Source organism: Buteo buteo, chromosome 27 (genome assembly GCF_964188355.1).
Source record: "Buteo buteo chromosome 27, bButBut1.hap1.1, whole genome shotgun sequence".
NCBI classification, from domain to species: Eukaryota; Metazoa; Chordata; class Aves; order Accipitriformes; family Accipitridae; genus Buteo; species Buteo buteo.
Window position 1 is genome coordinate 12,252,366 of NC_134197.1, and position 27,259 is coordinate 12,279,624.

A 27,259-nucleotide genomic window follows, 5' to 3' on the forward strand; every position below is an offset into this window, starting at 1 on the left:
ATGCCAAGGTAACTACAGCAGACTTGCCCAGCATTGGTGAATGAAGTAACACTTCATCAGTGTGCTTCTCAAGGTCCTTGTCCTCAAGGAAGGTTAAATAGAAGAAAAACCCTCACTGCAATTGATTAAAAAAAAAAATAAAAAAAAAATCTGAGAATTAAGTAAAGCAAAGTATCAGGATCTCATGAAAGATCCTCTAGGATCATGCTGCACTGAAGCATCTTGAAGGGAAGGTCTTGGTTTGCTCTGAGGTCAGGAGATAATTAAAATTCACTTACAATTTCTTTTACTAGTAAAAACATCTAACTATATGGAAGTCGATGCGCAATTGTTTGAAACTATAATGCAGTGTAATTTTGGATCCCAGCATCACTTAGAAAAATTCAAAAGCCCTGAAGAAGTTACAAAGTATTTACTTAGTCAACGTACTTCCAGAAGTATAACTACAGTTGACTGTCTCGGAGATCAGCAGAATGATTTATTCTGTATTTTATTCAGTGATAAAGAAAGCGGCTTCAATGTAACTATTAGGAAGTCTCAAGTCTTAGTACCAGTTGTAGCATTCAGTCATAAAATACATATGCTTCAACAAGTTTTCAATTATTTAGCATGCCCGTTTCCCCCCCCCCTTTCCCAAGGGAATTTATCAAACTTCTGCATACGCGTTGTTCCTCCTCAGTCGCCCCAACATTAAACAGGTTGGAAGATACTGTATTTAAAACGTGCCAAGTCTCAACATTTTGTTAGAGAACTTGAGTTTTTATCAATTTCACCAACACAGACCACCTGTTCAAAGTACTATAAGAAAATACAGCTCTTTGAAATCATCTGTACTGCATTTACTAAAATAAAACAAACAATACTTGATTGATGATTTTCACATCCTTAGAAATGCAGATGTCTGAAAATTTTTGTTTAGGAAAAAAACCCCCAACAAATCAACTGAGGTAAAATATTACATTAATCTTTGGCACCCGTGAAGAAAATCTTAGCTTTGTAAAAAACACTTTTGTTCAGAGACACAGATATAGAATTAAGTACAAAGTGTCCAAGGACAAATTGCTATGCTAGGATAAGTTACAAAATATACCCACTTTTTTAATTAACTCCGTACCTAATTTCACAAGCTACATACTGACTGCACAGAAACAGAATTTAAGGTTGGTGAAGATGTATTTCCTTGCTCCAAGGAATCTGTATACTCGAGACTGATGGAGAAAAGTAATTTAAAAATTTGAAGAATCCATAGTCTCTGAATTCTATTTGATAATAGCAACCATCTGCAGGCTGTATCAAAATTGAAAACTCCAATTTGTACATGGTGCTGACCATCCCTTTCTGTTTTTCTCTCCTGTATTAGCCTAAGATAGCACAAGGTGCCTATACGGATTCTAAAATAGACTTTTAAAAAAGACTGTTTTACAAAGATTGTCATCTCTTTTGACAACTGAATCCAGAGCAGGGAGCACTATGAATGCGGTGACAAAGCAGCTGTTCACCTTGCAAACGAGGGTGGCAAGGTAGAGAGCAAACCAAAATAAGTCTTTGACTCTCCATTTTGGAGAAAATGGGAAAATGAACAGGTGATCTGAAAGAAAACGGTTTTACAAAAGACAGACAAAATGCCAAGTACAAAGCATGACAGAGAAAGAGGAAGGATCCTTAGACAGTGTTTTAAACTCAAAATATTTCTCTCGACAAAGAACACAGATGATAGTATAGTCCTCTGAGACATTTCATACTATACTCATGTATGCAGATTGTTATAAAGGATTTTAACTCTCTTACAGATGAAGCTATTTAATTACTGAAAGAATTCAAGCTACTTAACCTTTGCACCTTGTTTAAATACCTCAGTAATTGAAACAAAAGCTGTGAAATGTATTAACTCATTTCAAAAAAACAAAATCAAATGAAAAGGTAGTCAAAAGACTTGCAACATTACATTAAGAAAAAACCCTACTATACTCAGAGGGTACGGGGCAGGGTTTGTTTTGTGGGTTTTTTTTAAATGATGAGAAAAAATATGGCTGCAGGTGCTTGATGGCAAGTCTATAATCAGCCCTCTTAATTCTGCATCAGTAATGTGAAAGTTGTAAAGTAGCTATCCATATTATGATTTATACCACAGGTTCCACTGTAAAACCAGGACTAGAATATATCAACCAGCAATTAATTTTCTTGTTACAGTCATGATTCCTGAACAACACAAGTAGAAATTCACCACATCTCATTCCCTGCATTTACTAGTACAGAAATGTTTTTAAATGAACACTGGAGAACTTCAGTTTCCAGGAGTACTAGTAAAGCATTCAGATCTGTTAATCTACAAATTAAAAGTGTAAAGTGTACAGAACATTTCCTTTCTAGTCAGATAGAAGGTCTCAACATCTATTATTACTCAAAGCACAGAGAGCTCAGATCTGAAAGGCTTTTTGGAAAGAAATGGAACCCATGGTCTGGCAAAATGTCTGATTTCATCTAACAGCTTGTTACTAAATGGGAGAATCCCATGCCTTGCTTCTTAGCCCCTGCTCCAAGCCACCTGGTCCCACGCCCTCCTTTACAGTGTTTCTGGTGTTTATTGACCTGCTGATGAGCCAGTTCACATCACTGAACCAGCAGGAATTTTCCTTTATTATTTTTTCTGGACACAGAACCAGCAAAAGAAAAGCAGTGAGGGCTCACTGTTGGAGTGGGAAAAGAGCCATTCCCTTTATGTAACCATGAGGGATTAAGACTGGCACAAACCATTAGCTATATTTTAACACCACCGAATTAAACATTTCAGCTAAGGCTGAGCAGTTGCAGGAAGCACACTCCTGCAAAATCTGATGACATTTCTGACACTTGTTAAGAACTTCAGAACAAGAACTAGTGAACTGAGCTTGGAGTCACCCTCATGGCAGTGCTGTCCGGAAGACTGTTCAAGATTAACACAGATATTTTCAGCTGAAGCGCCTACTAATGCTCCACATGTCGGGTACTTCAAAAAGGACCATCCAGATAATGAGTTCACCCATCAGATACAGTTTGCTACAGGAATGATTGCACTCCATTGCCAGGATTAACATATTCACTACTGCATCAAACAATCTGTTGATACTGTCCCCATCTAAAAAGGCATCCCAAATAAAACTGAATCTTTAAATTTTCCATTTTGATAACCCTTATTACCCATGAGGATTGCAAAACCTACAAGACTAACTGCTCAGGTCTTCCTAGCGAAACTATTTCATTCAAGTCTTTACATAGCATACAGGCATGTATAACAAATCATTACTAACTTTTGAAAAACTGTATGCAGTTTCAAGATACCATGTTTTTAAAAAATCCAACTTGCATGAAAATAACATAAAAGCACACATCTATGAGGTGATTATATCTTACTACAATTTTTACAACTAGTAGTTTCTCATCTTAAATGCCATTTTGATGCAGCACAAAAATTCAAGCCACTCAAAAATTAACAAGAGAAATACCAAGATATTTATATATATATATCTGCACATACATACATATGTATGTATACACATGTATGTACCACAAAAGATTCAACACTGCAAACTTAGCATCATAGGCAAAGCCACTTACGCAAAATTTAAACCAAGCTTTCCCAAAACATCAAAACCTTGTGGATCTTAAGAATCCAAAATCTGATGGGAGATGAGGGGAGAAGATGGGAAATCACAAAAAGCTAGAGAATCTGTTTGAGACTGCACATAATTTGAATAAAAAGTAAAATAACAGTAATGGCTGAAATTTGACATACTACAGTATGACTCCAGCTTCCCTGGTCTACATTAAGGAAGCTTCCTGCCTGGAGTGTGTATCTGACATGAATTTCACATTATCTTATTGGTGAGAACACAGTCATGTGAAATATAATTTTTTCAAAGAATCTGGGTAATACAGCAGATACTGCCTGCCATTTCCCCAAATTCAGTGAGAAGAGACTGATATGCACACAATCTCAAAATACACGTGTATAATTTTAAATTGTGGTGGTAAGCATTCATGCTAAGTAGAAGGTTCTAGAGTAAACCTTATAAAACACTTGTAAACCATAAAGTCCAGACCTGTCTGAGAAACTCACCAGTTCAGAAAGATTAATGACTTAAACAAGAATCATTGAAAGGCCATCACAATTTCAGCTGCTGCACCTGCTTTAGTCCATTGCTCCCCTGCTGTCTAAATACATTGGTCTACTCAGTGCCTAGAGGAAGAAGATATCTTGCACACAGTAAATTCTGTATGAGCTCATGTATCAGGGCACTAACACATGGAACAACTTAAGATTATTTCAATGCTTGCCATTTATGACAAGCAGTTGCTTTTCCCATGTATTTAAAATTTCAGGTTAAGTGTATTTATTGCATTTTTAAAACAGCAAGAAAAACATTCTCAGGAAGATTCTCAAGTTAAAATCACTCTTAAATTGAATCAGAGTTCTTAAAATATTGTAGATGTTGCTCATAATCAGAATATAGACATTATTAAACTACATCTAAGCCTTCGGTAAAGGGAATTAAGAGGAAGCGTTAGCTGCTAAGGGAAAATTAAGCAGTTGTATTTTTGAAGTACCACTGATAAACTCGCCCATTATTTCCATTAACATATAACTATGTCCAATGTCTGAGAACAGAAACCCAATTTTACTTTCAAGCACTTTAAAAATCTAACATATTTATAAGACTTTTCCCATGTTTTAGAAATTAACCCACCCTCAAGTAACAGCATTTTTTAAGAGTACATTTTAGATGGTCTATAAAGACTCCACAAGTGCAAAGAGATCTAAAGAAAGCTCCCTTTAAGAGTGTATTTAGGTTCTTTTTAGACCAGCGACCTGAATAGTTACTGAAAGTTGGCTGGCAACAAAATTCAAGGAAACCGTGAATAACAAGAGCTTGTCATTGATACAAAGCATTAACTGAGGACTCACAAACTAGTTAACTGCCCAGAATGGTTGAGATACTGAAATGGTTGAAACACTGAAATACTTTGGGTTACATAGATTTATTAATTAAAATAAAATACTGGGTTTACTTTAAAGTTAAGACAAGCTGAAGTTTCTCCCATCTTCCCCATCATTTCCAGACTATTTGTATGAAGTCTAGACCCCTGTAAATCAAGAAGCATTGAAATAGTATTTATTTCATACTAACCTTTCCAGGTGAAAAGCCAACTTTATAAATACACAAAGCTAAACAGTATCCAAAAGCAAGCTTACCCAGCAAGCTGAAAGTCATAAAAGCCAGAAGTTGTACACCAAAAGTTGGTTCTGAAGTTTCTTGTATTTATCAACTGTAAGAGTGCACACTGCCTTATCTTTTGCCACATACTTAAAAAGCACGTGCTCCACGTTTGACAGAAATGCCGAGACCCCATGAAGTACAATTTGTCAACAGTAAGTTCTGTCTCCCACATGTCCAAGTAAAGGAATATCAACCATTTAACAAATTTTTATTCATTACCTACCTTGAACAGCAAACCTCAACAGAAAATAGACTGTTTATTTGTCCATTATTGTTTTCAGGTGCTTATAATTTGGAAATCAGTTTACAGCAGAGCATGTTGTAAAAAGTGACAAATTAGAACCATCTAAGCCACCACTTTCACAAACTCATTATTGGCTTTAACATGACAACATAGCAGTTCAACAGTGATAGCTGACAGAGAACACAGCACACTAGAACTCAAGAAGAATCTTTCCCCACTAAATATGCAGGTACAACTTGCATATATAGACATGGCAGGCACCTAACTCTGTGGTGATTATGAAACAGTTAACTAACATTTGTCTTGATGCAGCTTCCACTTCAAGCTGAAGTTTATGTTCTAACTGTAAAGAGTAATATGACTTTCTACTCATACTAAATTAGAGAGTGCCAATATGCGAGTCACATGAATTACCAAATAAAGCGAAGATTCTTGGACATTATTATAAGCAGTGAAACGAGAAGGTTAAGGGATTTGCTTCTTGTTTCCCGAGGTTTCCGTTTTATGTGTTTTAAGCATGCTATATTCAGTTTGAAACTTAGGAGCAGCTCCAAAATTGCCTATAAAAATCCTGCCCTTTCCCCTACTTATTTTTTCAGAGGAAAGTAAGTGGAAGAAGGAACAAGTCTTTAGATACTGTGCAAAGATTCATAGGTCCTTCAGGGTAACACTTTAAAAATTAAAAAATTGGAACGTGCATTATTCCTGGCCACATATACACTACTGATTACCATGTGAAATATGAAGAGCTACTCATTAGTTTAATTCAGCTAATCAGATTTATACTTTTTAAACAGAAAAGCACATGGACCAATGTTTTATCAATCAGTTTTTGACTAGGTCTTAATGGTTACCATCCATGATATTACATAACTCAAGAACACTGTTTTAAAGAGCACTAGGGGATGAACAGATACATTTTATTACTTACATATTCAAAATGGATTTCTTTGCATGTTAACATGAGAAATCCAACATATTCCCAGGGTGTAGATGAACAAATTTTTAGTCCATTTTAAATACCTGAAGCTAGGAGTTAGGAGCAACAGAAACAGCATAGAACGGCTTATACAAAGTGTCACATTTTAAGAGATCTGTCATTTGTTTGATGGAAAGCTTAAGCATGAGCATGAAAATTAATTCTAATTATTTGAAATGTGAAGGACAACTTGAAGGAAAAAAAATGAAATCCCCCCCCTCCCTCGCTCCTCCCCCCTTTTTAATCAGGTAAAAATGAATCTTAAAGTAAAAGCAAAGCTTTTCAAAGTTTTCAAAGCTGCATGGAAAAAAAATAAAACTGCATTTAGGACTCAAGATTATCACAATTTCAATACAGTTACACAAAACTAGAAATATGGACAAATGATGATTCAAATTCTGTTTTAACACCTATAAAGTTGAACAAAATAAAAAGGCATTGGAGAAAAGTTTTTAAGAAACAAGCCAGATTCATCAACTGGTTATCCTGAGTATGTACATCAAGGGATGACTGCAGATCAGTCCTTAAATGATCTGCTGTTCAATTCTATAACTCTGTATTAGTTCAGCCAAATATGCAGTATTTGAGTCACTGCTGCAACTGAAAAATAAAGACACCTCCCAGATCCGAACTGAATTTAAAAAAATTTGGTAGACCTAGAATCAGTTAACACTCCATGCAGGTTGTTTGACACTTCTCCAAGGCTTTTTATATAGTCCAGAAGATGCAGACATATTTATATAAACAGGTTAAAAACCAGGCCACATAATTAGTTTTTCCTAGGTTCTTCACTTAAACACAACTCAGTAAATCACAAGTACAAATAGTGACTTCTATTGCCAGAGCAGTTCATTAAAGAATTTAAGATCAGGAAATAGAATAACAGAATTGATTTTATGATGTATTTATTACAGGAAAAAAAAAAAAAAACCAAGAGGTTTAAGCGATTTTACAGTGAAAATCGCACAGCTTTTTGGTAATTGAGGTTGCTATAGTTTATCAGCTTGGTTGGCTGACTGCTTTCAGTATATGAGATTTTACTAACCTGATTTCATAAAAAAATCTATGAATGACAATAATCACCTGAGCTTTCAAATAACTTGTTTTCTAGCATGCAGGCCACAGAACAAGCCTCCCTGTTTGTGAAAGCATAAAAAAAAGACACACACACAGAGCAGTGCCAGAAAGATTCAGTTTAAATGTTCTGCAGACATTCAGTTCTTTCCACAATATGTCGTTGCTGTAACAAAAAATTAAAATTAAAAATAAATAAAATAGTGGTGATGAATGTGTATGCCACGCATTCAGACAATAGGTAAGCAACTGAGGTGATAGTGGTGCGGAAGTTACTGTAGCAGCATCTAGGAAGGCTTTCAGCTTATGAAATTATATAAAACGCATGATTTTTATTGAAAACAAATAGTCTTGCAAGTCCCGCTCAGAAAACAAGCAATCAGCTTGAAAAGAAGAGGGGAAAAAAGGCACAGCTACATAATCTTACAATGACCTATAGGTATTCTGTACGTCGGGGCATCTGAACTAAAAAGCAGAAAACACAACTTTGTTGTATTTCACCACAAAGACAAATCCTCTTGCAAAGACAAAAAGGTGGAACAATTCCAACCCTTTATTCAATTTTTTCCTCAGCCTATACCTCAAACATGGAGCTCAAACTCTGAATAAGATTAATCAGGTCTGAAATAAAAAGCTTCAGACACTTCAGGTAAGTTGCTACTTCACAAACATATCATTTGTGATTGCACAGTTCAGAGTACCTTTTTACTTAGGACAGTTTAGAGTAAGGCTTATTCCCTCCAATCTTATAATGTACTTGCTGCTGCATGAACAGCATTTCCCTCAAACCTTTGATGGTGAGCTGGTATCACAACTAACTACAATACATACAGTTTACAAATCACAAATGCTTCAGAGGCAAGAAACTAAGACAACCCAGGCAAGAAGTGCTAGCAATGCTTTCCTGAGTTACAGAGCTAGCTAAAAGAGGGCCACATTTATTTTGACGTAATTCTTTATCTGGAACTTCTCACTAGAAGTTTTATGGTCCTTATATCCATATATAGATGAAGAAACAATGGCTCTTGCTACTGTGGAGCATTTGCTGTAAGGAGGCTGCTGGTAAGCACTCAAAATCCTCTGCAGAGATATGTATGCATGAGGAACAATAATAAAGACTCACAGGATATTAATAAGGCATTAGAGAGATGCACTGATTATGCATCCAGAACCTGAAAGCTTCTTTATTTGAGCTTCATAAGATAGATGATGGTGAACTCAGTGGTGTTTTCTCATTTTTCTTTTTAGAACTTGATCATGGGAATTCTGGCAGGATAGCTCTTAAGAACAACAAAATTTCAGCCACGTAATCAAAAGTGCTATGTATACTGCTGTTCTTACTGGCTCCACAGCATTTGATGCAAGCATTTCAGTAAATAGGGATGACACTACCATAACATATGCCAAATAATCATGTATAATGGTCCACTTCCAGTCGTTGCTCCCAGCAGTAAGTTTATGGGTCAGTCCTCAAATATATGCCCAAAAGAACTACAGAAACCACTAAGAGTTTGTGGATCCAACTACAATCAAACAAAAATCTTAAAACCAAAACAAAACACTCCCCAACCCAAAACGACATCAACAATAACAACAAAATACCCCAAACCAACCCCAAACAACAACAACAAAAAAACCAACCCAAAAAACCCACACCCGAAAAAGACTGTCTTTCCTCACAACCGAAAGCACTATTTTCAATAAATTCAGAGATGCTGGTCTCTTCCTTTGTTTTTTCCTTAATTCTTGATTAATTCTTGATGATTTCTCAAGAGCGTTACTTATTCTGTTTTCTTATATCTAGATAAAGTTTTGCTCTATGCTTTCAGTCAGCTGCTTATACTTGAAATGGTTCTTTCTAGAGTACCTTGCACATCTGTAAACAGTAAAATTTTGCTATCTGTCCTAATTATGTGAATTAGGAATGTGGGTTCACTAAGAGTATTTATGCAGTCATGCACAATTTTTTTTTTCTTTGAACTAACCCTTCTCCTCGTATCCAAACAAAGAAGCAATATATTAAAAAAACAAACCCAAACCCAGTGAACTTTCAGGAAAAAAGTTAAACATGTATACTTTCCTGTAGAACCTTTGTCCATGAACTTTTTTCAAAGTTAAGCTCAAAAGTTCAAATAAAAACTACAAAAAATTAAAGTCTGGAGAGATTGCACATTATTAATACACAAACTGTAGACACATTAGCAGTCCAGACTGTTTGGAGACTATGATTTTGCATGTGTTCTACAATACACCAAAAGGCTCTCCCACTGCATTTGTTACTTGCAAATGTAAACCAAACCAAACATGTATATCAGTCAAAAGGGTATCTGAAGGCAAAGACCACAAAAGTCTTTGATAGCTCTGCTTTGTGCAAAGTAACAGCAAATAACCTCAATAAATATGACATCAAGTGAAGAAATCTCTGCCTACAGGTTCAGGTACTTAGATGGTCATGGAATGAAACACAAAACTCTCAACCAAGTCCAGTTTGGGCTTGTCTTTGCTGCAATGCATGTGCTGGTACTCTAAAAGTTTAGTTCCTACTATAGCATCTGAACCAAGTCAGTAGTTTTGTCATTAGAATCACAGACCCTGTTGGCTCAGAGCATTATACAGGAGCCAGTTGAAGTCTTAGTACTGAAGTAAATTCAGAAACACTTACCTATTTGTACTTGTTCTGGCTGGCTCAATGATACAAATGCTGATGTGTCATCAATCCATGAAACCTGAATGTTACCTACAAAAGGCAAAACAAAATGATTATGACTGTTTTTATCTTAGGCTCAGTCACAGATTTTATCCGGTGCGCCGTGACATAAGAGATAGTCAACTAAGAGTAACTTCACCTGAGGAGGCTTTTCTCCACTATAAAGGTGCATAGTGCATACACAGTTGTACGTGAGCCTAGAACTGTTCAAAAAGCAGTGACTGTTAGGGCTGCATATGCATCCCATACACCCTTAGGCCCACTAAAGGACCAAAAGGAAAGAGACAAGTCTAATAACTTTTTCACTCCCAGAGCATTCTTCTGCTTCTTCATAGCTTTTTTTTTTTTTTTTAAACAAATCTTGTAACAATTCAAATAATCTTAGGGTTAGTTTCTTTTAGTCTTCCTTTCATGTGTTCTATACAATTCTACAACAAAAATTGAAGCAATTTCTTCTGGGAAATTTCAGCTCTGTACTAAAATAAAGAACAGCTCTTTGGGTTTTAAAACCTACCCATCCTTCAGAACTGCAGCATTTCCTAAAGACACAGCATGGACAAGCTCCACTTACCACTCACTGTTCCTTTACTAGTACAGACACCCAAGATAAGAAATTCCAGTAGAGGGACGGGGGTGGGGGGGATTGATCATGCAAGTAGAAAACTCCAGTTCTTGTGACACTCTAAATCTTCAAACTCTGGTTTGTTTGGATCCCACTATACACCATCTCCTAGATGTGCAATGAAAACTTAATTTGAGTAAGTATGAGGACAAATGCACAAACTCATGGACCTCATTTGGAAGCTGTTACAATGGAAGAGTAATTGGAAATAAGTTCCTCCATTAATCAATCAGTTAGTGCATTTTCTATGTGAGTGGCTTAAAATGTCACATTAGCACTAAAAGAGCTCATAATCGAGCAAAAGCGGAGGAAAGGATTGCCATTCCAGACACAAGTTCTTATTATAGTCTGAAATCCATTTACATCTCCTGTCCTCATCTAAGTGCTCTACTGTTAGTACAATTCAGATATTGAAAATTGGTGCAATTTTTTTCAGGTAGACCAGGAAATCAAGTTATATATGTTACAACACCATTTAACCTTCAGATGTTACAAGGTTAAAAAAAACAATGATGCAAAATGGCTTAAAATGCATTTTATTTTCAGATGTTTAATCTATTTCAATCTAATTTAGCCTACAGGTTACGAGGTTATAGAAGTCTCTTCTGAAATCCAGCCAGATAATAAACAGATTTTCTAATTATAAAAAAAAAAGCCTAGTTAGATTTAGTTTGCATGCTATATATTTGAGTAGCCAGCTATTTAGGACTTTAAGGGACTTTAAGTTATAATCATTTTGATCATTGCCAAAACCACAATTAATTCAGTATGGTTTTTGACATTTCCCTATACTAAAGGGCCAAGGCTGCTATTAAGAAGAGCCTACACTGAGAAGTCAAATGTTAGAATTTCTTTAAACACTTTGTAGAGCAAATAAATTCAATTTCTAATAATTCAGTCTTTGAAGAACATAGATCTTTGCTGCCTGTGGGTATGGGTCTTTACTGTAGGGAGAATATGCTTTTGGCAGGACACATAACATTTCACAACACAGGAAAAGCCTGAGCTGATAGATGATTGCAACTCAAAATTGTAGTGCATTTGGTAGTACCCTGACACCAAGTTTCCTTTAAATATTAGAAATTACTGCACAATTTAACATTGTTCCAAGTGCATTGACAAATTATTGCTCTGAATTTCTTTGTGTATCAAGTCCTCCCTTTTTGCATTACAAATTACAGAATTTTCTAAACAATCATGAGACATGCGAGACAATACTCTTCTGTAATCCTTCAGCATGGAAGACCTGTCCAGATTCTGTTTCTTTCCTATATATATATAGTTAATTAATTCCATACCTACCCTGAACAGACCAAAAGAAAGATCAGAAAGAAAAAAATGTCCTGAACATCTTGCAATTGTGCCCTTAGTGTAAAATATCAAAGAGGATCAGTGATGGACTAAAATCTCTTGAAAGAGTTCAGCTACTACTCAAATGGACTTCAGTGCCTATATTTTCACTAAGTACCAATTAAAAATAAACAAATAAAAATCCAACCTATTGATGGCACATCATTTCAGTATCAGAAACTTATTCATTGCTGCAGAAAGCCTGCTGCACTCTAAATAACTTTGGTGTTTTAGATAATGAAGGGTTTCAATACCTGCCAACATATGCTGCCTTTATACTCAGATTTATACATTTTAAATATATAATTTTAAGAACAAGTCAAACATTAAATAGTGGAGACTGAGCTGCAATATGAAGAGAACTGCAACAAGTGCTCTTACGCAATTCTCCATGCTTAAAAGATACTCTTTTCAGATTATGTCACATTTCATTACTATATAGAAATAAGAATTTAAGAGAGACAAGATTAATAAATTAAATCATTCAGCAATATCATTAAGCACTCAGTAAATATTGTGCATTTCAAAAGTGTGGTGAAAGGGTGATAAAGATCTGAAAAGCAAATGCATCTCCACTTGAAGTACAATATTCAGCAATCAATACAGCTGCATGTCAGCTTACTGCACAGCTAAGCCAAATAAGCCATATACAGCAATGTAATAGAATACCAGCTCTAGAGAAATAAACTAGAGGATTTCTCTCTTTACACTTCCAGAATAGATCAAATGTCTTCAATACTTTGAAAAACACCATTGTTAGCCTATACGACCCCTTGTCTATCTGCTACTACATGCAATGTCAAACAATGTCCCTTGCTAAAAAAAGGGTAACGTCAAGTAAAGAATTACCAAGTGAAATAAAACATCTTTGCCCAAATAGTAGTAGATAAAATTCTGATCTGTTGCTTCTGAAATGAAGGCGCAAAGTAACATGCTTTTTTCTATAAATAAATTAAATATTCTATATATATAAACACAAACATGCAAACGACATTAAAATCCACAGAATAAAATTATATTGATGGATTATGTCATTCAAACAGATCTTCCCTCAGTTTTTATACCACAATGACCAAAGGTATGGAAAGGCTTCTGTATAAGAGACTAAGTAAACTGGGAGTCAGCCTTCAAAAGAAAATTCTAAGAAAGATGCCTGTACATGTCTATGGGGAAGATATGAGAACAGAAATTAAAAGAAAGATGTACAGAGGGGATTCACTATTTCATTACAAAACAATTAAGGGACATCTAATAAAATATATAGGAGTTTTAAAACCAAAATAATTTTTCATACAATGCTTAATTTGCAGTTAGGGAACTGCCACCAAGTGCTGTGGATGACAAGAATATATATGGGATAAAGAAGGATTTTAGACTGACTTACAGAAAGCTGTGACAGGCTCAAGTGAAAAGATGCAAGTGTGACCTCTAGCTCATGAGTCCCTAAGTTATAGATTGCTAGAAGGCAGGAAAGTTGTTTTACTTTACCTCTGTCCTTTTATATTTCCTACAGAACTGTTAGTGGCAATTAAACACTTTGGATAGGTATTTGGACTATATAGACCTTCATTCAACCAAAAAAGTTTATTAATATATTCCATTTTCTTACAATTTAATTTAAAAAAAAAAAAAAGACCACATTGACTCCATGATAGAATTGCTAACAGTTTCTCAACACTGACTGCGTCAGATAATAGAAATAGTTGAAGCTTTTATTCTACAAGCAAAGGTTGACGCATATATTGAACACAAACAACATTTTCCTAGTGAATAATTGAGAAGGGTTAACAGGGCTTCCACCTTTCTGGCAGGAAGACAGGGTACCAAGAAAGCAAGAACAGCTGAAGGAAATGTTGGCATGAGAAAAAGGTGGAAAGGCCAGAAATGCAGAGAAAAAAATAGAATTAAACTTTTAAAAACCCCACAAAAACAAAAGAAACAACAAAAACCAAACAAAAAAAAAAACCCCGCCCCATGCCCAAAAAAGCCCCACAAACCAAAAAAACAACACTCAAAACTCACATGTCTATATGAACATAAGCTCGGAAGAACACTTTATTTTTTTATTTTTATATATATGTATATATTAGAAGTTTTCCTTGAACTAGACTGGTTACCTTTGAAAGGACATTTTTCAAGCTCCACCTATTTTTTTTTTATTTTTTTAATTTTTTTTTTAAGAAAAGTTAAACACTGAGTTTGCAGTGCAGTGGTTAACAGAAACAGATGTCATAGTGCATGGAACTTTTAAATGAGTCTCAAAAACGTGCTTAAGAGTCACTTAAAACTTGCCTGTGTAGTAGTTTGGACTACTAGAACAAGATTTAAACACACAAAGGACTGGTTACATTTTAAAATAAGTAATTTATGCATCTTCAAGATCACTAGGACTCCATGAACTACACCACCGTTCACCTCCCTCTTAAAGACAACTCACGTTCTCACAAAATACAATGCAGAGGTTTGACTCCACTCACTGGGAAAATTTTTAAGAAGTAGTTTTTATAATACTTTGATAGTATGTGTTTTAATTAAAGCCCATCAAAGATATTCATTTAAGTAGAAGGCGAAGGCTACACACAGAAGCTGTATTCCAGCAAATACTATTTTAATACCTTCATTTTTCACATCAGCATAACCAAATAAACTATACAAATTTAAGAATTTGAAGAAAGTAAGTGTTCCAAGAGACTGCATAGTACTGCAAGTACTTGTACAGTGAAACTACATTCACCCATGAGACTATAAAAACATCTTGCATGAACAGGTGTCCACTTGGTATGCTTGCAGTACTGAAAGACTTCAGAATCATGAAAACCCCTTCTAGAGTAGCAAACGTAAGCCAGTTCCAAGTCTGACACTGCAGCCCCTTCAGCTGTTTCACTGCTTTCATTAGAAGCTTCATGGCAGATTACAACTCTGCTTCAATTCATACTAGACTAAAACAAATTCAAAATAATTTTTCTATAAAGTCAGATTAATGTTGCTATTTAACTTAACGATTTATTTTTAATCCAGGTAAAAGCTTAATTTAAAAATACTTTTGTTTAATGGTGTAATAAATCGGGATAATTCATGTCTGTTACTGCCATTTTTTTTTTTTGCTTTTGGCAAATCACTTAACCTCACATTGTGCCACACTGTCTCTCTGTCTAGCTACAACTGAAAAAGCATGGGTACTCCTAGAATTTTGGAAGGAATAATCTGCAGTTTGTTTTGAGATACCATGGCAATAAGACCTAAAACAAAATATAGATTAAGTACTACACAAATACCAGGAGTTTGTAAATCCAGGTATGAAAACATTCAGCTTTGAAATCTGGAGAAGTGAGAGAAATGGGAATTTCAAAACTGAATAGTATTTTGAGATGTGTAAGTGTGACCCCTGGCGGTAGTGATCTCTGCTTGCGTTTCACACCAACACAAGGGGAGCTGATAAAGTAAGAAAAATTATATGGCTGAGTCTTTAAAAGCCTATAGTAACAATGTCCAAACTGTGCTGTTTCTTACCCCTGTCATAGCAACTCCAGAAGATTCTCAGTAACTTTCTACATTCTCACATTCTAGATTTCCCAATCGGGAATATTAAATCCTATCCAGCATTATACTGGCATCATGCTGCAGTACAGATCAAAGTCAGAAGGAACTGAGTGAATTTTTTATAGGTCCAGAGATGCACAGATGTCTATTATACATAACATTTAATAAGCTACTTCCAATAACATATTGTAAGTATTGCAAACAAATATTTCTGGAAAATCATGCAAAAAAAATTTTAATAAGAGTGTAATTTTTGGTTTACATTAAATGTTTTAAGAAATGGAAAGAAGTTACCTCTCGGGGGCGGGGGGGGGGGGGGGGGGCGGGGAGCCCCAGAAAAATAATTTCAAATTATTTGCAAGTCCAAAAGATCTTTTTCAAATAAGAAACTAGAAACCAACCTGCAATAAAAAACTTGGAAACAACATCCAACACAAGGCTGTATGAAAGATCATTCTTGGTCTGATTTAGGGATGCAAAGCATAACCATTGTTTCCTGCTGCAAGAGTTTTTTGTTGTTCCTTCTAACTTGGATGCTGTTCACAATCTTGAAAATCAAATTGGCTATTTTCAAGCTTGCTTGCTTGCCTAAACTTATGTAAGTTAGCACCTGGCTTTAAGCAGACTGCAGGACAAACCTTATTCCTAAAACCTTGATATGCCTTTTCACACCAGTCCCCATTCCCTTTACCCACCTATATAAACTCTTACCTCCTCCCAGGAGAAGCTGTAAATAAAAGGATCAAAGGCCTACGATATTCAACAAGCACCACATAAAAAAATTTCTAAAGAACAGTTCATAAGGGCAGACATTTTCAACACATCATTACAAAGAAAGTCCACAGGACATCATTCAAAAATTACAAAAAGCAATTCATCATTACCTATACTAGGAGCAAATCTTCATCTGTTAATATGTAAAAAATAACAAACAAAACCAGAGGTACTTACTAATGGCCAAGGTGGGCGGGGGGGTAGAGGATATAAGGAAGGAAGGAAGGATAGACTATATCACTCACCAAAGGCACTGAAAAGCTGGTAAAGGTCACTAGTTTTCCACTCTTTGGGAAAAGTAACATGAAGAACATGATCTCGTTTTGGCTGCACTGCAAAACAAAAAAGCATTTGTTAAATAAGTGTCACACTAGTATTTTTAGAATATCGTAAGAAACTTATCCAATATGGTCATGTAGGGGTTTTTTTCTTCCTTTCTTTCTTTTTAAATAAGAAAATAGGCCAAGATCTATGAATCTGCATCAGGCACCAATGAAAATATGCCTGCAATTATGCATGAAATAGACATGCTAAATCCTACTAGCTCATCTGTGCAAGACATTGAAACAGCATCACATGCAGTGGGAAATGCCCACAAACCCAGTCCCTCGCATCCTTTGCGGCAAGTTCAAGGACAGAAGGAAAAACCAACAGCCTCTTCATGCTCCAGGTCTAGCTTTAAAAAATTCTTAGCAATAATTCAATGTTCCTACTTTTCTGTCAATAAAAAACTTACTGTGAAACTATGTTCAATTCAGTTTTCATGTAACATTAGGTACAAGCTAGAATATACACACTGACAGACTTTTTTTTTTAATTAAAAACTGCACCAAGAAAAAAATAGCATATAAAGGCCAACATCTAAAGAATAAGTACAGAAGAAGCCTTTGATGTACACTGAAAGTTATTTAGAGCTTTGTGAATCTGAGATAGAGAATCCAAGTCAAACTGCTGGACGAGGTAAGAGTACAGCAGAAATTATCACTATATATCTGCCTTACTTTTACATACTTCCCGCTACACATCTGGGTTTGGTCATCAACAGAGGCAGGCTACTGAACAAGATGGACCTTTGACCTCGCCCGGTAAAGATCATTTGTACATAAGAAATCACCACAATGTACAAACAACTGAAGTTCCTTTCACTAGATACTTGAGCTTTTAAAACCTGTGAATTCCTATCATATTTTAAAAAGAAACAAGTGGAATACTGTATTTTAAGGTACAAAGATATTGAAATATTTTCTATTTTCATATGAAACTATTTACAAATCATTAATTGAGCCTCTCCACAGGTATCTGCAGAGATTTATGGTTTTATGCATGACACTGCTAGATGTTCCCTTGCCATTTGACATTTGATGTTAGACAGAGGCTGAACCATTAAAGTGGAGTGTTCCACTTTAGAATTTACTGCTATGGTTTGTTAAAGCTAACTCAAGGGTTAATTACACACAGCTTTATATGATCAGATTTTAACTTGACCACATTGGAAACACTACAGGACAAATAAACTGACAAACACAAGACTTATGACAGTCATCTAGTTAGCCATGCCTCACTTTTTTTTTTCTTTTTTTTTTTTTTAAATACAGTCTCCAAGTACATCTACCACAGAAGTGTGACCTTATTCTTTGTATGGCTTCAATTCTCTGCAAAAATGCCCCTACAGACAACAACCAACCAGATAGCTTCCTCAACACACAGTAGCATTTAAATCTCAGAATAGAAATAAGTTTCTAAAGCAGCCAGTCAAACATGCCACCCTAGATGTACTTTCCGTTTTGAAGCTTAGAAAGTCTTCCTGGTTCAGATTATGCTGTAACATCTGCAACAGTCTGTTCTACAGGAGTGCCTTTCAGATAAGAGAGACAGACTTTCAGAGGCAGATTCTTTTCTGGCAGCTCTTCTTGGCAAAGTATCAAAACAATCCTGTAAGTTGGCTAGCAAGTGGAAGTAGCATCTTTACAGCTTAGTAGCTTTGGCATTCTCTCAATGACCCAAAGTATTTATCCATTCTTCCACTCAATATCAAACAGTTGGGGAAAGAAGTATGCAACATAATTAGACAACCATTCCAATAGATCCGCAGAGCCAGAGCTCAGTGATCTGATCACCTAACTGCATTTAAAAACTAAATATATGCCCTTACAGCATATATTTTTCTCTCCAGTAGTTAATTCCATCTTTCTAGAACTGCATTCTGTTACCATTAAACTAGCATCTAATAAGGGTCATCCTCCAGTCTGAGCTTTCCAATCCATGGAATAGAAAACATCTTCACATCAATATTGCTTCCAGATGGGTATCATTTTTACAACATTTGTGTATCTGACTTCCCAGTATAAAACTAAGCTTTCATCTAGTTGAGGACTAGACCGACCTCCAGGGCTTCACAGTTTCGTAAATCAAGACATCAGTGGTAACACTCATCCGACATTTTCTCCCTCACAGTGTAACATCCCATAACATTAAGGACCTTTATATTAGTAAAATCTGTTTTCATTTAAATGAAATTAAATTAGCAACTTATTAGAGCCCCAGGTCTGTAACCTGAAATAATGTGAAATGTAAAAATATTTCAAGTAATGTTTTTCCACTTATGTTATCATAATCTCATGTGGCAAAAGAATTCTGATGTTTTGACTTAAGTTCAGTAAAGGTACTGCTGCACACAAATTGTGAAATGGCCAGAAGATTTTCAGAACCATTTGCTCTTCACTAGTTTGCATCCTGTTTTTACTGCTGGGGTGAGGGGAGAGGGGGAAAGTGTTAAGATCCCACTTTTTATGGTGTATGGTACCTAAGAATAATGACCCAAAATAAACATAAAGGTGTTAACTTCAAACTCTGTTACATTTAGTTACAATAGTTTAATCTGTTCTAGTCAATCCCCTTTATAATGCAGATTCTCTGGTCAAAGTTGAAGAACTTATGGTTTTACTATTTCATTAAAAAAAAAAAAAGGTGACGTTTAGATCATTTGATAAGTGGCTAATAACCTAAACATGGCTGATATCCCATGCTTTAGATATACAATAATTAATCTGTACACTTCCTCCTCCAGGAAATTTGTCAGAATGGTAGTAAGTTTACAATGAAATAAGCTACTTACAGTCTGGTCCTTCCAAATTGAGATACGGTATGTCCATTACTCTCATAAGAAATAGCCTGAAGCAAAACGGAAAAGCACCATTAGCAAATTTCTGCCTAAAGACCTTTTAATAAGCTTTCCTTTTTACAGTTTTTTAGATGTTGCTTCTGAAGAGGCAGAATTAATCACCCCAACCATATCTTATGCTATATTAGAACAAACAGGCCCTCTTAAGTCCAATCCATTATCTACCAATCTAGATTCAAAAAGTTACTTGGCATCATGCTAGTAATTTTACTTATTCTACAAAACAAGAACAAAGAAGTCCCAAATTGATACTGCTGACAACAATTAAAACAAGTGGGGAAATGAACATTTGGAAAGTAGCAGCTCTGCACAGTAAAGAACCAGTTACACGGTGGATAGTGCAAAAGCTGCCATTCTAAATACACATATACTTTCCCATTTTCTGAGCACTGCATCATGCTTTAGACAGAATGGATCTTAAACCCTAAAACTGCAAAAGCCATCACAGCACTTTAGTGAAGGTAACAGGGATGAATCTTTTGCCCTTTAGCATGTAACTGAAGAGTTTCTCAAAACATTCATGAAATGCTTTCAATAAAAGCTCATATTCAGCTCTGAAAACTATTTTCCTCCAAAATAAGGTAAGTACCCTAAAATCCTATCACAGGTATAAGTGCCATGTTACTGTTACAAAACATCTGCTGTATACAGTGTTCACTGGAGGGCTAAAATGAATAACTTTTCTATCGTAACTTCAAAAAGCTTCTAAAATGCTTATCAGATTACAGTTACACTATTCAACTAAGTAATAACTGATATAAACAGCTAATAAAAACATTTTAAGTGTGCAGACGGATCTGTAATTCCCTAGAGATTCTTTGTATCATACCACGCTCACTATTGGTTTTTAAGAGTTTGAATATTATGTCCTTATGGTTACTTGTATCACTGGAAAGTCTACTGGAATGCAGTTGATAATTTGTCTTTACTATAAATACTCAGAGGAAAGAAAAAAAAAAACACTGGGGAGAAAATGGGCTATATGACAGAGGGTCTTCAGAGAACTGGCATCAGTTATGAAACACTGTCCCATCTAATTTCTCTTGCTGAGTCTCAAGGAAGATATGGTATAATATGCACTGTGTCCCCCTGAGCACTGCAGAACCTAAAGGGAATTTTATCAATAAAAATTAGAAACATCAGCATCAATTAACTTCAGAAACTTTTAACAATTCCAGTATAGCACTACTGAGTAATGAAGATATTTTACAAAGGAGCCAGAGTTTCTTCTTATGTTTAGCCTTAGGTGCCATACTTCTAACAGCCTTGGCTTCATTATAGCTAGCCATACAAACAGGACAGGAGCGACATCTTGAGAATAAAGCTAGCTTCAGAACACAGCTTCCAGAAGGAAACAGAGAAAAACTTTCTTACTCTGACATATCCTAGAGATTCGGGGTTATACTGAGAAGACAGGCAGTGCTATTGCTCAAAAAAAGAAACAAAAAAACCCCCCATCCACCCAGAAAACAACAGACAGGAGACACAGTGATCAGCCCAGAAGGGTATCATTTATGAGATTAAAGGGAGGGGGAATACAAAGAGGGAGTGTGGGACACATCTTCCAATGAGGAATAGAAGGGAGGTGACTATATTCCATCTCTGGTGGAAGACAGCAAGTGAGATCATACCACTATCACAGAGCACCTAGCTGGGCAGAAAAGAACTTGCAAGTCTGGGATCTGTGCTCTGCTAGTAAGCTGGACTTCACTTCAGACTGTCGAAAGATGTTCAGTGCCACTTATTATCTATGATTTGTGCTCATGTCTTCATCTGAAATAATGTCAATGTCACTCTTAGTAGGAGCCACAGCCTTCTTTGGACTCCAGTGCAGGGGATAAGCATAGCCTAAATACACAGTATTTCAGCTAGTCAGTAAAAGCAGTTTAGACTTCACTGGATGAAGGTTGTCCATCATCCATGCAGCATAGCAAAAGTTATAAAAAACAAACAAACAAACAAACAAAAAATCAAACAAAAAAACCCCCACAGATTTGGTTTAAGTTGAGCTACCTGAGGAAAAAGCTTTCATAGAATTCTTGGAACCAGCTACTTTTTAAAGTACTCAAATAACTAGTTTAGTTTCCTAGGTAGCAAAAAAATAAAGATGAAGTTTACTAAAAATACAACAAAAATTTCTGGGGAGAATACTAGTTAAACTGCCTTCGCCCAGGTTTTATCACATTGAAGAAAGCAATACAGTGGCCAACAGCAAGAACAGACTTAAACAAAAAAAAAAAACCAAAACAAAACAAAACAAAAAAAGCAGCATATACCTGAGATTAATTAAGATCCATTTTTTATCCTCCTCCGAGACAAATCCTACAATTACTTGTTTGGTCAAAGAACTATGTCTCTAAACAGTACATACACACACAAACACACACACTCTCCTAAAGAGGCAGTATAAATACCAATTTTATTATTAAGTGCACTTAAAGTACATTACAGCAGTAACTGCATCTTGTAGCACGAACTTATATCACATGGATTACGAACACTGAGTTACAGCATAATCCATAATTAAGTATCCATAATTATGGTTGTAAAATTCCTCATCTATCTACAGAAAATTTAAACTAATAAGGTTGTTCGGTATGACAACATGAACCCTACTTTATATTAAATTAGCTAGATTTGTGAGTTGTAGCTATGACATTGCTTTTCACTACTTTAATTCACAACCATTTAAAAACTATACTGACCAAGCTAAAAAATGTTATTTCCTACACTGTTTAGAGGCTACAGCCACATCACACGGTCAGAGGACAGAGGTCTATTCCTCAGTATACAACAATATCCTAGGAACTTTGAGGTATTTTGAGACAGCCACTTGGAAGACAATTGCTTCTGTGGCAAGTCAAGTAAAATAAGGAGAGCAAGGCTATGATCATGCCACTTCACAGCAATGCATAAGTAGTCTCAAGTAGTCAACATTCTTCCTCTGCACTGAGCTAGGATGAAAGTTTTCACAGCTGTGTGATGAACTGTGTAGAGAAGCTGATGCAGCTGAAAAAAGAAAAGGCATCTTTTTAAACCCAGATCAGTTTACCAACCCAGCTCAGTAACTAGTACAGCCACATGTGGCTGAAAGCATAAGAACAACAATTGTTTAGTCTTACACTGTGACTGAAAAGCTATCAGTCAAACTGCAGAAAAGCACATTGACATTCCTTTGCACTAATTTTGCAAAGAAAATTAAATTAATATAGAAAAGCAGAGGGAAAAATTGACTGATTTGCAATACGTGCCAGAGAACCTAGCTCCCTGATGAGACATTTTCCACAAATATAGCACAAAACCAAGCTATTTGCTCAAATTTTAGTTTCTGATATCCCTTTGTATGAAAAGAAAATTTCTAAAATAATTTATATTTCTACAGACCATCATGCTATTCAGCTCAGTAAAACATTGTGTTTTCATTTCTCTACACCTCTTTCACTCCCTGCCTCCAGCTACATCAAAAGAAAAAAACAACATTCAAACAACCCAAAGAGATCTGAAATATAGTTGTCATTAAAAGTTTGGGAGGGGCTTGCGGATGGGGGCAGGGAGATATGGAAGATGACATGTTGCTCTAAACAAAACAGGTCAAAAAATTTCAAATCAACTCCGAAGTATGTAACACAATATAGCATTCAAATTATACACGTAAGAGTTTAGATATTACAATGTAAAAAGTCCCATAATCTCAACTCATAAGTGTTCACCAGGGATTACTCACAGCAGATTGTTCACATGAACATGATTTTTCAAACATGTTGTATATACAATGAAGCATAAAGATTACAGAAACGCGTCTCTGGAATTCTTGGCTCCTTGAGTTGTTTATCATACAACTTAACTGCATTATGCCTAAGAGCCAAACAACCCTAAGGCTAAGTCTGTTTTTAATCAGTTCCGCTCTTACAAGAAGTTGAAACTGAAGATTTTACCTATGTTCATCATTAACCTGTATAAACATTAATCTATATGCTTGCCACCACTCTTGAACAGCAAGCCAGGAGGTTCCCCAACTTCGCTGACATAACGAAAGAGGTCAAAATAGCTACTGAAAAAAAGTATTACTTTCCTTTGAAGTTTAAGTTTGTAAAAATCAAAGCTTGATTTTTCAGCTTTAAATTTACTCCCGCTATTCACATTAGTGACAAGTCTATTCAAACAGAAAACATTTCCAAAATCCTGTCAGTCACACCAATCATGTAAAAGTTTAATCTCTAAACTGTATTTAAATATTAACACCTAGTGTTCAGAGATCTTGAAATTAAGACTTTATAAGCAACCCAGAGAATCATAAAGTGGTCTGCTTTAAAGTACATTTTCAAGACTATCTTGATAGTAGTTCAAACTGAGAACATTGCTTCTAAATAAATTGCCTTATAAACAAACTACTCTGTTCAGCTTCTTTCAGGAAAAAACTTTTGTGACAGATAGTATAACTTTCATTTGTTTAGCTTACTGTTTGCATGTTGTAGTTTGTGTTTTGCTTGAAGAACATGACTACAGCACAAAGGAAAAGGTTTCCTTGTTCTGACTGCTGCCCACAGGATCAGGTAGAACTTCTGGAGGAAGGAGGAAGATAGTTTTTTTTCTTCCCAGGAGGAAGAGAGGATGCTCAGCTAGGGAAAGCTTCTAGACCACAAACTAGAGAAAACTAGGTGTAGCAGGAAGCTAGCTGGCAGCCCAGAGCAAACCTGCAAAAAAGCCCCAGAAGCAACATACTTACTAGGGACCTTAAGATAACTATGTAAATTGCACAAGCCCTGGATGCTACTTACAAGTGCTAAACAGACCAAGTGCTAAAATAGAGATCTGGTCTGAAAGGACATACTGAACAGAGCAAAAGACTTGTGCATTTAAATATCTAACAGTTCTGACTTCTGACATGTACTTAAATCTTTTTTCTTCTTAAAAAAAATCATTAAATAAATGGAGTTGTCTTATTCTGGTTTGTTATTTTGCATTATAGTATAAAAAAAAAGCTTTAAAAATACAAGCCTTGGCCTGCTCACTGTAAGGAAAAGGTGAGACAGCCTAATCTCCAAGCTCTGACTGAGGTGATGTGGCAGATGGTAGACTATGGCAAAGCTTCTAAGATCATGTGAAAGTAAGACATGGCAAGTCTTCCAAGTTTCCATCATTTAAGAATAATATATAGCTTTTCTGAAACAAGAAGCTACAAGTTCCAAATAATGACAGAATGGATGAACTTTCTTTTTTTCTTGTAAACAGTAATTTTCAGTTCTTGCTTAACATTAAAAAAAAAAAAAACCAAAAAAAACCTGTTGTTCTCCCTACAATTTTCTGTTAACTTTCCCTTTCGTTACACTTAGGCAATGTTAACTCTGAAGCCAGAACAGACACGGGCAGGCTTCCTCTCAAAACTTTGAAACGTCACTGTTAGAGGAAAGTCACATTTGAAGTACACATCTTAATTAACTTGAAAAGCTTAAATTTAACATGTTCTTGTTGCAGTTTTAGAAGTTTCAGTTTGTACTTGTTGCAGATATGCATCTCTAGAAAGAAAAAATAACCCCCTCAACTGACATCTACTAGTTGGCATGTGTCCATGCTGGTGTTACTGAAAACAACCCTGTGATAAATCCTATGTTAAAATGAAATTATGCTGATCAATTCTATCATCACCTTCAAATTCAAATCAAGCGGTCACTGCGGGTCCATGTTCAATCTAAGGAATGTACATACAATTTATAACATCTGCTAGAACATATGGAGTTACTGCCTCACATGTCTCTGTCAAGAGAATCACCTAACTGCTGTCACTATAGTAATTTGGTTTCCAGACCAATGAAAGCTGAAAGCCATTGATCCCAATTATTCCCTCATTTGTGTGGGCCACCTGAAGCTAAAATAATTAATTTTGCCAACCCCTATATGATAGGGTTTGAAAGGATGGAATTTCTCCTGAATTTATACAAACAGACAGACCAAAGCACTAGCAGCTTTTTAATTTCAACTTCTTTCCCTTTATGTGACAAGTTATACTATCTTTAGAAGCTTCATAAGGTAAAATCTACAGATTAAGTATGCAAAGAATCAAATCTGTGCATAAAGACTTCCAGATTTCTCAAGTCTTACAATTTGTGCAAGTAATCTGCATGAAGATCCAACTCAAAAGCAAAATACTGATCATAGCATCATCCCATAAACTACTAACCATATATGTTTATTATACCTTCTTAAAAATGGGTTACCTGATAATGTTAATACAATAGATTTGTGTTATTTGGATTGATATTACAGTAGGGATATTTCAGTTTTTCCAGACAGTCAAAACTAAGTACACTAAACAATCACTAGTTTCTGACAGTGTCCTACAACATAAAGAACACCTGATCAGTTTTTCTTCAGTTCTACTACTCCCAAAGCTTATTCCAGAAGGAACTTTCTAAATTGTAAACATATTATCAACACTGGCATGGACAAGGCCATTAAAGCAGTCCAGGTACTCTTCCAAGTATCCTTTTACAGGTTAGCAGAAAATAAATCATTCTCTCCAAAAGAAAAGGTATTTACTATACAAATTCTGGCTTCTCTTCAGCATTACTAGCATGAACCAGATAGCCAATCAAAACTGAAGTGTAAAGAAAAATGCAGTTAGCCATTGATTCTGAGGCTAAAGATATATATTCTAAGGCCAGTAATATTTCCATGTTTTAGCAGGTCTTTTAATACAAAAACTACTTACTTGTTAAAAAAAGGTTCAATGAGTTTTGATCTAGCAGACACATGGTTTTTCGGAGGACTGAGGAAGGAACCTGAAGAAAGAAGAAGAAATTCAGTATGTAATAAGCAGCTACAGACAGTACTAAGGAGAAAGTTTAAAAAAAGACTACATAGATACCTAGGAAATTAGCCATGGAGATAAAGCACAGTCCAGTAATGTAGGCATCATATCCTGCTTCGTGAAGTTGTTCAGAAGCTGTATCATAACTTGGAAACCCTTCTGCACTTTCTGAGGACAAAAAATAATTTGTAAACACGTTATCACAGAAGTTAAAGGCACCCCTGTATGCTTACCCACACATTTATTTTGTCAGAGCATAACATCATTTAGGTAAGTTTACATGATTTTCAGAATTTCTGAAAATTCAGAAGTTCTGACATTTCAGAAGTTCTGAAAAAAACAGAGGGTTTTTTTCATTTTTAAATAATAATAGGCTCCTAGGATAGGAACTCCTTCCTATTAAAAAGATATTAATGCACAGACCTACTTAGCCAAAATGGAGTACTAACGCAATGACAGCAGGATTCTCCACACAGCGTGGTTTTTTTCCTGACTGTCTTGCATTTAAAAGAACAGACACTCAGGCTAATTGAAAACTCTACTATTAACCTGTTCGCTAACCATCCAATTGACCTATGGTCAGATTTTTCAAGGTATTTAAATGATGGAAGATGGAACTAAGTGATGAAAGGATGTCTTTATTGACAATCATGCTTGGTGTTTATGTGAAGACCTTGAGAAGTATCCCTTGAATCACCCCTGAAAGTGGAAACCTTGATAAGCAC

At 35.6% G+C, this 27,259-nt stretch overlaps 1 protein-coding gene across 4 annotated transcripts in view; it reads right to left on the reverse strand.

The window, feature by feature from the left end:
• Nucleotides 1-27,259, reverse strand: part of PARN (poly(A)-specific ribonuclease) — a 63,326-nt gene that overhangs the window by 15,513 nt on the left and 20,554 nt on the right. For all 4 annotated transcript variants that reach the window (XM_075058428.1, XM_075058429.1, XM_075058431.1 and 1 more), the window contains exons 17-21: nt 26,592-26,702; nt 26,436-26,505; nt 19,661-19,716; nt 16,791-16,877; nt 10,215-10,289 (exon numbers count right to left, since the gene is read on the reverse strand). In XM_075058428.1, the coding sequence (XP_074914529.1) occupies nt 10,215-10,289; nt 16,791-16,877; nt 19,661-19,716; nt 26,436-26,505; nt 26,592-26,702 (399 nt within the window). The remainder of the gene's footprint in view (nt 1-10,214; nt 10,290-16,790; nt 16,878-19,660; nt 19,717-26,435; nt 26,506-26,591; nt 26,703-27,259) is intronic.